Below are 15,217 nucleotides of genomic sequence, written 5' to 3'. Positions count from 1 at the left end.
GGTGAACAAACATGTGGATAAAGGTGAGCTGGTTGATATTGTGTATCTGGAGGCATTTGATAAAGTACCTCATGAAAAACTCCAGAGGAAATTGGAGAGTCATGGGATAGGAGGTAGTGTTCTATTGTGGGTTAAAAGATAGCAAACAGAGAGAGTAGGGTTTAAAAATGATCAGTATTCTCAATGGAGAAGGGTAGATAGTGGGGTTCCCAGGGGTCTGTGCTAGGACCACAGTTTTTAAATATATTTATAAATTATCTAAAGATGGAAATACTAGTGAGGTAATTACATTTGCTGACAACACAAAGGTTATTCAAAGTTGTTAATCGAAAGAGAATTGTGAAAATTACAAGAGAACCTTATGAGACTGGGAGACTGGGCATACAAATGGCAGATGATTTAATGTGAGCAAGTGCAAAGTGATACACGTGGGAAAGAGGAACCCAAGCTATAGTTACGTGATGCAAGATTCCACATTAGGAGTCACCGACCAAGAAAGGGACCTAGGTGTCATTATTGATGAAACGTTGAAAGCCTCTGCTCAGTGTGCTACTGGCAACTAAAAAGCAAATAGAATATTAGGTATTATAGGAAAAGAATGGAAAACAAAAATTCACGTCCACCCGTTCCACTCCATTAATTATTTATAGATCTCTCTCTCTACTCAACTGTCTTTGTTTTCTCCAAGCTGAAGAACCCTAGCCACTTTAGCCTTTCCTCATATGGAAGTCGTCCCATCATTTTCATTACCCTTCTCTTTACCTTTTCTAATTCCACTATATCTTTTTTGAGATGCAGTGACAGAATTGCACACAGTATTCGAGGTGTGGTTGCACCATGGAGTGATACAAAGGCATTATAAAGTCCTCATTACTGTTTACTCTTTCCAAAAATACTAGGACTAGGGAGCACGCTATGAAGCTACAAAGTAGTAAATTTAAAACAATCGTAAGAAAATATTTCACCACTCAATGTGTAATTAAACTCTGGATTTCGTTACCAGTGAATGTAGTAACAGCAGTTAGCTTAGCAGGCTTTAAAAAAGGTTTGGATAACTCCAAAAGAAAAGTCCATAAGACATTATTAAGATGGACTTGGGGAAAATCCACTGCTTATTTCTATAATAAGCAGTATAAAATGTATTGTACTGTTTTCGGATCTTGCCAGGTACTTGTAACCTGGATTGGCAACTGTTGCAAACAGGATGCTGGATTGACCACTGTTGAAAACAGGATGCTGGGACTGATGGACTTTCAGTCTATCACAATATGGCAATGCTTATGTTCTTATGTTGTGAAGGCCCACAATGTGCTCTGCTGAGAGGTACGTCAAGTGATTTTCCACCCCCTGAGAGAGGCTGACATGATCCAAACTGCTTGCCCTCCAGCAAGGACTGAAAGGACGTTTAAACAAATAGGAGGAATATTTTTTTCACTCAATGATAGTTAAGCTCTCAAACTCTTTGCCGGAAGATGTAGTAAACTGCAGTTAGTGTATCTGGGTTTAAAAAAGGTTTGGACAAATTCCTGGAGTTAAAGTCCATAGTCTGCTATTGAGACAGACATGGAAGCAACTGCTTGCCCTGGGATTTGTAGTATGGAATGTTGGTAAATCCGAGGATAACAAAGTAGTCTTCTTTATCCTCCTTGGATTTATCTCACTGTCTTCTTTTTACTTCTCACGGCTTTGTGAGGTTTTTTTTTTTCCCTCCTTTGTGGCTGTTTAGTATGGAAATGTTGCCACAATTCGGGTTTCTGCCAGGTACTTGTGATCTGTGCTTGGCCACTGTTTGGAAAACAGGATACTGGGCTAGTTGAACCATTGGTCTGACCCAGTATGGCCACTCTTATGTCCACAGCATACACACTATCACAGCGTCTCCAGGCGGTTGATCAGCCATTGCGCTTCCATCGTGGACCAGAGGCTATGAGCATACTGGTAGAGACAATGAGCTCCCCAGTCCAAAAGGCTGGCATCTATCACCACCACTATCCACTGGGGAAGACGCCAATACACCCACCCCCACCCCCCCCCCCCCAGCTCAAATTGGCAGGATGCAGCCACCAAAAACATGCTGCTCTTCACCAACGGCAACCAACAAAGAGTAGCCTGGTAATTCTGTGACATGGCAACCAGCAACTCAGACCCTGCTGCAATGGACGCATGTGTGCCTTCACCCAGGATACCTCCTCCAGTGTCGCCACCATGGACCCCAAAACCTGCACATAATCCCAAGCGCGAGGACTCAACACTCAACAGATGATGAACCTGCCCCGCAGCTTGGATATCTTGTGGTCCAGCAGGAACACCTTCCTGAGCTAAGTATACACACTGACCCCCACTCTAAGGTCTGAGATAGGGTCAGATGACTCTTGGGCGAAATTGATCACCCAGCCCAGAGACTGCAGAGGGAAAAGCAGCAACAAAATCAGCATGACTCCAACATATTAGGTGAGAGGCAATGCAGTAATAACACTGGCAATGAGATGCAAAGACAATGGAGGATCAAAGCTTTTGACATTGGTATTCAAGGAGGGCTTTACCCCCCAAAGATTTGGCCATTGATGTTCCAACAGCATGCAATCATTCCAAATGCAACCAATCAAGGACTCCGGAAATACGAGTGAACAAAATTTCTCAGCTTAGGAAATCATCCTAGAGTGTATTTGGTAAATGAGGTCTATCATTTGTTTAAGTACCATGAGGATAAGAAGACTGCAAAGCAATACAAAAAGGCTAAACAAAAACACTACAAAAGGAAAATGTCTTCTTTCTATTTTTCCCCCCTCCCTCCCTTTTTCGGGAACAAAACATCTCAATGGAATCAAGAGGGTGAAAGGGTAAGCGATTATGTTAGCCATTAACAGCTTCAGAGCATATAAGTACCTAAGTACATAAGTATTGCCATAATGGGACAGACCAAAGGTCAATCAAGCACAGCATCCTGTTTCCAACAGTGGCCAATCCAGGTCACAAGTACCTGGCAAGATCCCAAAACAGTACAATACATTTTATCCTGCTTATCCTAGAAATAAGCGGTGGATTTTTCCTAAATCCATTTTAATAATGGCTTATGGACTTTTCTTTTAGGAAACTATCCAAACCTTTTTTAAACCCCGCTAAGTTAACTGCTTTTACTGTATTCTCTCCAGAGTTTAATTACATGTTCAGTGAATAAATATTTTCTCCAATTTGTTTTAAATTTACTACTTTGTAGCTTCATTGCGTGCCCCCTAGTCCTAGAATTTTTGGAAAGAGTAAACAAGCGATTCAAGTCTACCCGCTCCACTCCACTCAGTATTTCATAGACCTCTATCATATCTCCCCTCAGCTGTTTTTTCTCCAAGCTAAAGAGCCCTAGCTGCTTCAGCCTTCAATTACATGGAAGTTGCCCCATCCCCTTTTTTTTGCCCTTCTCTGTACCTTTTCTAATTCCACAATATCTTTTTTGAGATGCGGTGACCAGAATTGAACACAATATTCGAGGTACGGTCGCAACATGGAGAGATACAAAGCCATTATAACGTCCTCACTTTTGTATTCCATTCCTTTCCTAATAATACCTAACATTCTATTTGCTTTCTTAGCCACCGCCGTACACTGAGCGGAGGGTTTCAACATATCATCAACGATAATGCCTAGATCCCTTTCCTGGTCAGTGACTCCTAATGTTGAACCTTGAATTATGTAGCTATAGTTCGGGTTCCTCTTTGCCACATACATCACTTTGCACTTGCTCACATTAAACGTTATTTGCCATATAGACACCCAGTCTCCCAGTCTCGTAAGGTCCTCTTTTAATTTTTCACAATTCTCTTGTGATCTAACAACTTTGAATCGTCAGCAAATTTAATTACCTCACTAGTTACTCCCATCTCTAGATCATTTATAAACATGTTAAAAAGCAGCGGTCCCACCACAGTCTGTTGCTTACCTGTAACATCTGTTCTCTTGGATAGCAGGATCCTAAGCCACACTGTTGCTGATGACATCATCCACATAGTCACAGTTGGAACTCATCGCCTAGCTACCAATTCAAATGATGCCTCCATCCCACACACTCATCTCCTTAGATTCATTACCATTAGAACTTCTTGTCTGTTCCAAGCTTACTTCAACTGGGGTGGAGATGGGTGGGCGAGAGTGGCTTAGGATCCTGCTGTCCACAGAGAACAAACATTACAGGTAAGCAACTTCTGTTTCTCCATGGACAGACAAGATCCAAAGCTACACTGTTGATGACTCAAACTCAGGGTTGCACATTTCTTCCCAGCCTAATAAAAATTATGCAACCCGTAACAAAAGGGGGAGGCAGTGGCAAGTTGAAGTACAACATCTTTATTTATGCAAATGAAGACAAACACATAATACACCATATGATCCATTAGTCTGAAGAGCAATGTTGAACACATAAGTAAGAGCTTAGTCTAAATATTTTAATATACTTTTAAACTTCTTATTAAACAAACTTAAATCACTCAACCAGAACCAAAACCAAAACTTTGACTTTCTAAATGTAGGTAATCTAATCATAATATTTTGCAAAACATGAGAAGACCAGGTTGCTGCTTTACAAATCTCCTACAAAGAAGGTAAAATTATGTCTTACCTGATAATTTTCTTTCCATTAGTCCCTCAGATCAATCCAGAGACTTACTTGTGGGTTATGCCCCTCCTCTAGCAGGTTAGATAGAGAGAACTCAGAAGTTTGCTACAATAGAGCATGTGCAGCCAGCCTCACTTCAGTATAACGATACCAAAGCAGTAAGAACCATAGAACACTCTCCTGTCTCTGCAAAAGCAGCATAAACTTGGAAGAAACTCTCCAAGCTGCTATAACTTAGAAATGTAAATATAAACACACCCTAACAGCCTTACCCTTCCAGAGACGAAGGAACGTGAACAGAACCGACTGAAGTATACTGAATCTGATCAGAGATTACGAAAGCGAATTCCAGGGAGGGGCTCTGGATTGATCTGAGGGACTAATGGAAAGAAAATTATCAGGAAAGACATAATTTTACTTTCCATAGCGTCCCCAGATCAATCCAGAGACTTATGGGATGTACCAAAGCAATCCTCATCAAGGGTGGGACCGGCCTACTCCGGCCGCCAACACAGAAGTCCCAACAAGCACCTCTCGATGCGCAGCAACATCAAGACGGCTGCATAACAAAGGAATGCCAAGACGACCAAGACGCCGCTTAACAAATGTCCTCCAACGACACCAACGACACTCCGCAAAAGAAGAGGCCTGAACCCAATTGGAGAGTGCCCGAATGCGAATAGGGAAAGAATCCCCTAACAACAGGTAAGCGGACGCAATAGCCTCCCTAAGCCACCGATCGACCGTGGCCTTAGAGGTCATGTTCGCTTTCTTATGACCTGCGAACAGCACAAAAAGATGATCTGCTTTCGAAACGAATTAGTTGCCTCCAAATAACACATCAGAGGTCCCCTAACATCTAAACCCCGTAGAGCTCGAAAATTGTGAGGGAAATCCTCTTGCTTGAAGGATGGATGGCAACACCACTCCCTGGTTAACGTGAAAACGTGTGACTACCTTAGAAACCAAGGACGGCACCCTTCGAATTGTCACTTCCGCCTCCGAAAAAACGGAGAAAGGGGCTCTGCACAAAAGGGCCTGAAGCTCAGACACCGCCTGGCTGAAGCCATTGCCACCAGAAACACAGTCTTCAACTTGAAAACATTCAAGATCTTTACTCAGGGGCTCGAAAGGAGACCGCCGAAAAGCCCTAAGGACCAGGTTCAAATTCTAATCCGGCACCACCAGAACCCAAGGAGGTCTGAGATGCCCTACACCGCGAAGAAAACGAACGAACTCCGGAAGAGACACTAAGGAGTGGCTCCCCGAACAACCCCTCCAGGAAGCCAATGCCGCTAACTGACCCTTTAAAGTACTTAGCGACAGTTCCTTAACCATCACTTCCTGCAAAAAAGCCAGAACGGACCCAAGAGGGTCTGATTGAGGGGAAATGCCTGCCAAGGAACCCCAAGCCACAAACGACATCCACACTCCAACATACGCAATAGAAGTGGAACATTTGCACGCCTGTAACATGGTCCCAAAAACACCTCACCTCCAGCTATCCTGGACACCTCAGACGCGACCGTACAAAGGCAAGGCCATAAGCCCAAATGGAGCGTGATCTTTCATGACTACCGGGCCCCTGATGGATAAGACCCGGCCAGTGAGACAGGTGGAACGGCTCGATCAGGAGGCAAATCAAGCCCGCATACCAAGGACATCTGGGCCAGTCCGGCGCAATAAGTGTTGCCGGACCCGGAAGATGAGAGATTTCCCCACTACTTGACCGACCATCGGCTATGGAGGGAAGACATATAGAAGCTCCAACGGCCACAGCTGAAGAATAGCGTCTATTCCTTTGTACTCAAACTCTCTGCCTCTTCTTTGAGCAGGGACTGTCTTTCTTCTATGTTTGTGCAGCGCTGCGTACGCCTTGTAGCGCTATAGAAATGCTAAATAGTAGTAGTTAACTGTTGTTGCTCACAGCTTTATTAGTAGTAACAGTGGGATTTGAACCGTCTACCTCTACATTACAAGACCAGTGCTGTTACCACTTGGTCACAGCTGCACTTTGCTGAAAACCGGGTCACCTTGGGATTGTAGAATCAAGCCATGAAATCCATCACCGGAGTCCGCCAGCGATCCGAAATCTGGCTGACAGCCAGTGGAGAGAGCTCCCACTACCCGGCATCCAAGCGATTGCTACTAAAAAAGTTGGCCTGTACACTTAGCACTCCCGCTATGTGAGTCGCCGACAACCGAACTCGACGCTTCTCTGCCCCAAGAGACAGCACGGACCCTCTTCTGCCAGTGGCCAGCTTCAAGTTCCGCCCTGCTGAATGACGTACGCTACCGCCGTCGCATTGTCGCACAGAACTCGGACTGGTTGAACTCTGAACAACATCTCGAAAGCTAGGAGCGCCAACCGAAACACCCGAAGTTCCATGAGATTGAACTACAACCTGGACTCCGAGTGGCCGAGAACCACACGCCACTCCGACGCGGCGAGGCATGCCTCGAGTCAGTATCCGACCTGAGCCAACCACAGAGCAAAAGAAGCTCGCGGTGTCCAGGGAAAACGAATCGAAGAACCTTGGAAAGGAAAGACCAACGGCTGAGTAGATACCATTGCAAAGGCCGCATGCGGCTCCGGGTGTGTATGTGAGAGACAGTGACTGTGTGAGAGAGGGTGGTGGACTTTGGTCCTGGGGAACTGAGGAACTGAGTTCGATTCCCAGCACAGGCAGCTCCTTGTGACTCTGGGCAAGTCACTTAACCCTCCATTGCCCGCCGCATTGAGCCTGCCATGAGTGGGATAGCGCGGGGTACAAATGTAACAAAAATAAAAAATTAAATAAATAAATACACTGTGTGAGAGAGTGTGCGAGAGTATGTGTGCAATACACAGAATCTCTGTGAGTCCAAGAGAGTGTATTTGAGCGAGTGTGTGAGACCGACTGTGTGACACATAGAGAGTGAATGTGATTCAGTGAGAGAGAGAAAGACACTGACTGTGAGAGAGTGTGTGTGACTGAGAGTGTGTGTGTACAGAGATACCTCCCCCCCCCTCTGTGGTCTGAGGACCCCCTCTGAGGTCTCCCCCCCTCCCCGTGGTTTAAGGACTCCCTGCCTCTCCCCCCCTCTGCGTGGTTTGTAGCACCGTCCGAGTGTGTGTGTGTGAGAGAGAGAGAGAGAGAGTGTGTCTGTGAGACAGATAGTGTGTGTATGTGAGGCAGAGAATGTGTGCGATTCTGCTGTCTCCCCCTGCAACCCTGCAGCCACCCAGCGTTTCTGCTCTCCTGCCCCCCCCCCCCACTCACCCAGCAAATCTGTTCTCTTCCCTGCCTCCCCTACAGCCACCATCGATTCTGCTGTTTCCCTTGCCCCCCCTTCAGCCACCTAGCGATTCTGGTCTGTCCCCTGCCCCCCCCCCCCAGCGATTATGCTGTGTCCCCTGCCCCCCTTGCAGCCACCCAGCAAATCTGCTCTCTTCCGTGCCCCCCTTGCAGCCACCCAGCGATTGTGCTGTGCCCCTGCCCCCCCACCTTCCTTCTCTGCAGCCACCCAGCGATTGTGCTCTCTCCCCTGCCCCCCCTTCAGCCGCCTATCGGTTTTCCTCATCTCTCTTCTCTCTATTTAAAACGCACCTCCAGCGTTCTTTTGAAGCCTCCAAAAGTTCCAAAGTTTGTGTAGTGGTGTAGATCGATGTCTGCCCCGCCCTCGCGTCAAACGTGATGATGTGATGACGTGATGACGTCGAGGGCTTAGCGATGCGATTGGTTGACTGCCATTGCTCCGCCCTCGACATTATCACGTCTGACACGAGGGCGGGGCAAACACTCATGGGCGAATTTTGATCTACACCACCATGGATTTAGAACGTTGGGACTTGTGGAGGCTTCATTAGAATGTTGGAGGTGTGTTTTATATAGAGAGATATGTGAACTTCCAGATATAAAATAGGCAAAACGTACGTTGGGCCTCTCAGGTAGTCTACATGGCTACTTTATCTTTGTTTATTTCATACCTATTTTCCTCCACTACATCTCCCTCCCACTCTTCTTTGGGCCTATAGCTCTCTGACCAAAATGATTTATAGCATCAATTGGATCTTTTTATCCTTTACCTGTACTGTCTAAAACCCAGATCATTTTTCTGGACTCCTCCTGTCCTACTCTTTATGTCTTTGGGAGGCCACCGGACCGCCAGGCCCTTACATGGTTGGGTTTTTTTTTTTTTTTGGGAGGGGGGGCTGAGGGTCCACTGGACCACCAGGACTGTGACAGCAGTCTTCCCTATTCCGCTCCTGCTCGCAGAACACTAACGGCAGCTCCGAGGTCGCGTAGGGTTTGCCGCAAGAGAAGCGCCCTTGTTTGGCTTGCTGCCCACTGATCATTTGGGAGGAACAGGGAATGAGCTGTTTAGCATGCACTTGCAAGCTATTTGCATTCATTGTTTCGCGTGCTCATCGGCTCTAAGCATTGTGCGCCAGCGAACACAGGCACTAGTCCGGCACTAATGGCCTATAGCGCCCGTGTTTGCTTCTGGGCATCGGGGCCTCAGTTCGTCACTCTGTCACAGATGGATGGAGGTCTGCAGTATAACAGAAGTAGACTAATTGTGACCAGTAGACTGGATGGACCGTTCAGGTCTTTATCTGCCATCATTTACTATGTTAGTATGTTACAGTACATATTTAAGTAACCAACCACACTTAGCAAGGCTGGGGAGGATCAGTAGGCAACAAGATAAGATGATGAGAGTGACACTCAAAGAGGATTAGCAAAAAACTATGCCAGTGAGAACAGTCCAGTTAGCTGCTTAGAAAGGAAGGGCAGGTCATGACTGGGAGAACACCGAGTCAACCTAGAACCACAGAACAGCACAGCACAGCACAACCACAGCAGAAAAAGACCATATGGCCTATACAGTCTGCCTATCCACACAAGCTGTTCAGCTGAACAATCCCTTCCTCTCCTTCAGAGATCCTTGGTGCTTGTCCATTGTGTTCCTGGATTCTGTTGCTGTCCTTCCAATACTCTTTCAAACAGCCTTCCTTTCTGCCTCAGCTTGCATCCCCTCACTTGTTGCCTATCGGGTATCATGCTCTTTTTAGATCACTGGATTTTTACTTTTAAGCAAATTTTTGCTCTTCTCCATGTTCAACTAATAACCCTTCTTCTTCCAAAAATTACTTATCCTGGTCCTTAAAATGTTCTCCTCTTGTTTTCACTTTCTCTGTATTGCATTCACTTTCCTATGAGCTATTCTTACAGTGTGCCTCATACAAACTGCCATAAAAATATTCATGCTTACATGTATCAGCCTGATGCCTCTATAGGGACTCTGACAAAGCTCACCAAAAAAGCAATGTCCCCCTTTTAATCAGAAACTAGACTACCTAGGAGGAACTTTCAAAAAGCTTAAAATACCACCATTTCTTGAGTAGTGAGATGTAAACTGGAACACTGTAGAAGCGGATATGTTGATGAGGTAGGCAGGAACGATTTGATCATAATAATTTGGTTTGAAATAATAACCAAAGTTAAATTGCAGGTTAGTTTCTATTTTCTTTGTTGTACTGTTTATTTCCTAATTTAATATTACTTGTTTCCCCAATAATGTGAGCTAATTGACAAGGATACACATACAGTGGGATACAAAAATGCATAAATAAATAAATAACTTAAATATTCAAGTTGACATTTATACTTACAAGTTATTTATATTCTTTGTTTTATTTTGTGTATTGTACACAATAAAAATCCGTTTAAAAAATGTAATTGTAAGTTTCCTTTGTCATACACAAAGTAACCAACAATTATTGTATCTAGTATCATCAAATGTCCATGTGACTACATCGCTCATGTCTTATTAGTTACCTTGATCAGGTCCAGAAAGTGATGGGTCGGATGTGTCACAGTCACCTGGTTCTTCTTCATCCCCAAATTCTTCTTCTAACGGCTCGGCGAAGGCTGTGGGTTTCTCCCTTTTTGAGTAAATGAACTGAGCAGCTGCAACACCAAGCAGAAGTAAAAGTCAAACCATGCATGAAGCAATGACAGTTCCCACACTCCAGTACTGGGAAATAACATGTATGTAGACAAAGTTTCAAATAGTCTTTACGGAAAAGTTTTGGACCTATGTAAATAAAGTACGAGGGGAAAGAGGCCAACCAGGGAAAACTCTCATTCATCTGTTCCTTAGCATCCCTCCGGACAGGCCCAGAATGTGACTGATGGGTTGTGTACGCCTTCCAGCAGGTGGAGACTGAGAAAAAAACTGTGACTCTAGGAGCCAATAAGAGCCCTTGGCAACCAGAGAAAGATCCAGTAATCTCAGTCTCCAGCAGGTGGAAGGAGGTGAGCCCTTCAGTCTCAGTCTTTTCTATACTTTCCTCTCTTTTTATTAACTTTTAAGTGTTGGTATAATTTTCTTTTGTGTCCCTGTGCATTTAAAAAAAAAAAGCCTGCTCTCTGAAGCCTGAAACCCATGGGGGTCCCTCAGGCTTCGGGGGTGCCACACTCGGAAGGCTGAGTCCCCCCCCCCCCCCCCATCCTCCCTGATTGCTGGCTAATTTGTCTGTTGCAGCCTGCTTTTGCTGTTAGAGCAATATAAAATTTACCTCAAGCCCCTCGTTGAGGTGAGCTTTAGAGGTGGGAGAGCCAGCTGCTAAAGGAAAAAAAAAAAACAACAGTACGAATCACCCTCCTGGTCTGCTATCTAGGCAGAGCCGTTTGTGGGTAATGACAGCGAGCAGGGCAGCTCCGGAGCGGTTTGTGTCGGAGCGATCAGCTGTTGTTTTCTTTACTTCTGTAGCGATGTCGGGCAAACTTCGTCGTTGTTTGTGTGCCAGCGATAGGGGCAAGGTCCTGGCTGTAACGACCGATATAGCAACGATGCTGTCGGGGGGGGGGGGGGGGAGGGATGGCTCAGTCCGATGTTGTGGTGCCAGTTGCTTCTTCCTTGTCTTTGGGGCCAATTTCGGCGGGAAACGCCGCCATTTTGATTTTAATAATGTAGGAAGGAAGTTGCAGTGTAGAATCCACAGACAGATTGTTTTACATTCCTGATGCACAGAATCTGCTGCTTTGTATAGAGCCGCAAGTTAGCGGCTGGGGGGGGTGGGGGGCTTTACCCTTCCTCACCCTCTTAGATTGGGCGTCTATGAGGTATATAATCAGTTGAGCAAAGTTGCAGGATCTACCGTGTCATTCAGCTCTTTGCATAGCACTCTCTGCAACACCTTGTGATAGCTAACAGGGGTTCCTCTGTAACCTGTTCAGTATGACAGCCTCAGATTAAAAAAAAAAAAACCTTGTCTCTTGAGAGGGCTAGGTTAGCCTCTTATATTGGGTGCTTATGAGGTATATGACTAGCTGAGCTTAGTAGTCAAGCATGTCATGCAGTCCTATGCTTAGCACTCTTTGCAGCAGCTTGTGATTCAGCCTCTTTTTGCCCTATTTTCACAAGACAGCAAGAATAACGGATTAGCAAAGAAGGCAAAGTTTTGTCTCTGTTCTTTGCTATGTCAAACAGCGGTTGCTCTGCAGCATGCTTAGTATGGCATCCTCAGTTTAAAAATAAAATGAAAATGAAAATGAAATGGTTTCTCTCGGTTGGACAGCCAGGTTTCCATTTGTATGCTCATTTCTAGTCTGTTGCTATGTTGTTTTTTTTTTTTCCTGAGGGCTGTATGGTCTCCAGCTTTGCAGCTGGACAGTTAGGTTACAGGCTGAAAAGCATTTTTTTGTGGCGAGCAGTGTATAATAAGGCTGTTCTAAGCTCATATTTCCTTCCCTCTCCCCTCCCCTCCCTCACCCACAGTTTTTTTTCTTTTCCACCTTACAGTGGGGTGCAGATGTCTGGAATATGAAGCTTTTAATACACTTTTCAAGCTTCAGTAGACATTTTTTTGCCATATAGCCAAATCCGGTCCATGTCTCGACAGCAGTTTGGTACATTTGCAAAAGTGTGTGCAGCTCCCTGCTAGCAATCTACCACAAACCAGCCAAGGGAACCGGCTTCTAGTTTTTGTTTAGCTAGCCAACTTATCCATCAAGGCTGCATGAGGACATAAGAGCATAAGCTTTGCCATGCTGGGACAGTCTGAGGGTCTAGTGAGCTCAGTGTCCCGCTTTCGTCAGTAGCCACAGCTGCTCCCAGACTGTCCACTAGTTCTCTGATTTGTGGTTTAGGCAGTTAGTGTTGATCTGCAGCAGCACTTTCCAGGTAATCTCTTTGTATACTGATCCCTATGTGGGTTATTTCAACATTTCTTTTAAGGCTTAGGGGCTAGATTGTTGAAATTGCATGTTTTTACTTATTTTAGAACGCTAGCATACGTCTGTAATTAGTGTTTTGCTGCTGTCAGGCTCATAATAAGTAATTCTTTCCCTCTCAGCTATGAAGGGGTGTGGGCCCAGTTTCTATTCCCGGTGGCGCTTGATTGACATCATTTCAAGAGAGGTGGGCCCAGATTCTTGCGGATCAGTGGGTCTTGGAGTTTATTCGAGAAGGTGGTCCATTACAGTTTCAGTCTGTCCGATCCTTTCCTAGAATCGCCTTGACCTTTTTGCATCCTAGCCGGACCGTCAGAGATTTTCTCCGTAGACTTCTGCCCTTTGTGCAATTGTCTCCTGACCATGGGTTGGCCCTGTGTTAGGGTCGTTACACTATCCGATTTTTGATCTCAAGGCGGTCAATCAAATCCTCTAGGTGCCCTCTTTTCAAATGGTGACTTCCAGTCAATCTTGGTTGCAGTGCGGTCAGAAGACTTCCTGATTTTTCTCGTTTTCCCGCAGTACCCTACTTTCTTTTTCCTGTTCGTCGGTTCCTCCTACGTTTACCAAGATCATGATAGCTACGATTCTTCCAACAGAGGGCATTTTAGTACGTCCTTGGTTGGACTTTTGGTTGATCTGTGCAAAGTTTTTCCCATGGGAATCGTCCGGTGGCAGCTCGAGTGGTAGAATTCTTGCAGTCCGTAGGTTGGGTAGTTAGTGTACAGAAGCCGTCTTTTCCCTTTTCAGTTGATACAGTATCTGGGAGTCCATTCGACATTCAGCAGGGCCGCGGGTTTCTTCCGCAGACCAGGGTACTCAAGTTGTAGGCTCCGATTCGTCTCTTCTTGCACAATTCGAGTCAGCCTGCAAGAGACTACCTACAGATCTTAGGCTCCATGGCGGTTCCCTGGGACAGGGCGCAGATGTGGCCTCTTCGGATTTAACTTCTCTTGAGATGGTCGTCCCACTAGGATTCTCTTCATCAGACATTGCCACTTTTCCTCCAAGTGAAGACCACTCTGCGTTGGTGACTTCTGGAGGCCAATTTGACCTAAGGTATGCCTCGGGTTCAGCCGCAGCTGGTGACTCACTCAGTTAGAAGCAGTTTGCTCAGGGTCTGTGTTCTCATCAGGAGTTTTGTTTTTAATCATCGTTGTTAGAGACCAGCAATTCGTCTGGCGCTCCAGTGTCATCTCCTGAGAGGCCGAGCAATGAGCTTAATGTCAGATATGCCTCTCCATTAGCACATATCAATAGGCAAGAAGGGTCGAGGAGTGTGCCGTTGGAGCGCGTGCCGTCGCTGTGATTCAATGGGGAGTAGTTCATCTGGTGGCTCTGTCAGCGGCCCAGCAGCAGGCGTAAATGTTCAAGCAGCTTCTCTAAGGCGGCACATGCTTGATCGAGTGGTCGCTAAGCGAAGGGGCGTTTCAGTTTCTGCTCGATCATGGGGATCGCCCAGGATGATCCGTTTGCCTCCTCACGCATGCAAACGTCCCTGTTATACAGTCGTCGGAAGGATCCTAGGGCGCGAGCCATGGTCGTGCTTCTTCAATCTTCGCCAGTGTAGGCTTCTGTTGGCTTCTGTTTGGCAGTCTTCTTCAGAAGGTCGAGTTGCACAAGGGAGGTCTGGTTTTGGTGTTTTAGTTGGCCTCGAAGGCTGTGGTATGCTGACCATCGACGTCTGCTGGTGGTGATTTCCCCTTCAAGCTTCCGGTCGTGCAAGATCTTCTGTCGCACGGTCCACTCTTTCATCCCGGATCCGAATCAATTTAGTCTTACCCTCGAGCTCTTGTGAGGGCTAAGCTGTTAAGAAGGGGTCTTCCGCTCAGGTCGTTGCTACTATGCTTCGCTTTCATCGTCGTTCTATCTCTTTGGATTAGGTGCACGCTTGCAAGCTATTTGAGAGCTGATGTAAGAGGTTTACTTTATCTCCTTTTAGTACTTCGGTTCCTCACATGTTGGATTTTTTGCAGCGGTGCTTTGACAAAGGACTTCCTTTGGCTTCTCTTAAAGTGCAGTTGGCGACTTTGTATTCTTTTTGTGGCCGTTTCCTAGGGAGCTCTCTGGTGAGTCTTCCAGGTGTTGTGCGTTTTTTGAAGGGAATTACTCTTCTTCGTCCCCCCCTCTAAATGCTTCTTTTCTTCGTTGGGATCTAAATTTGGCGCTTAAAGTTCTTACTAAGCCTTCCTTCGAGTCTTTGTCGTCCTGTTCTCTGAAGGACTTGACTCTGAAGACGGTGTTTCTGGTGACCGTTGTTTTGCATGCACGAGTTCGGTGTTGCAGAAGTTCGTGTAGATCACTCTGTTTGGAGTTCTGTTCCGATCGTGTAGTGTTGCAGCCAGTTTCTTCTTTTACCCCAAGGTAGTATCTCGGCTTTATATTT

General features: G+C 45.8%; 1 protein-coding gene across 1 annotated transcript in view; it reads right to left on the bottom strand.

Moving 5' to 3' along the window:
* Nucleotides 1-15,217, bottom strand: part of HBS1L (HBS1 like translational GTPase) — a 328,487-nt gene that overhangs the window by 294,936 nt on the left and 18,334 nt on the right. Inside the window, 1 exon segment of the mRNA XM_030198451.1 lies at nucleotides 10,432-10,563. Coding sequence (XP_030054311.1) covers nucleotides 10,432-10,563 — 132 coding nt within the window.

This window comes from Microcaecilia unicolor, chromosome 3 (assembly GCF_901765095.1).
Source record: "Microcaecilia unicolor chromosome 3, aMicUni1.1, whole genome shotgun sequence".
NCBI lineage: Eukaryota > Metazoa > Chordata > Amphibia > Gymnophiona > Siphonopidae > Microcaecilia > Microcaecilia unicolor.
Note: the sequence above shows the minus strand (reverse complement) of the source record. Positions and strands in the feature narration are given on the sequence as shown.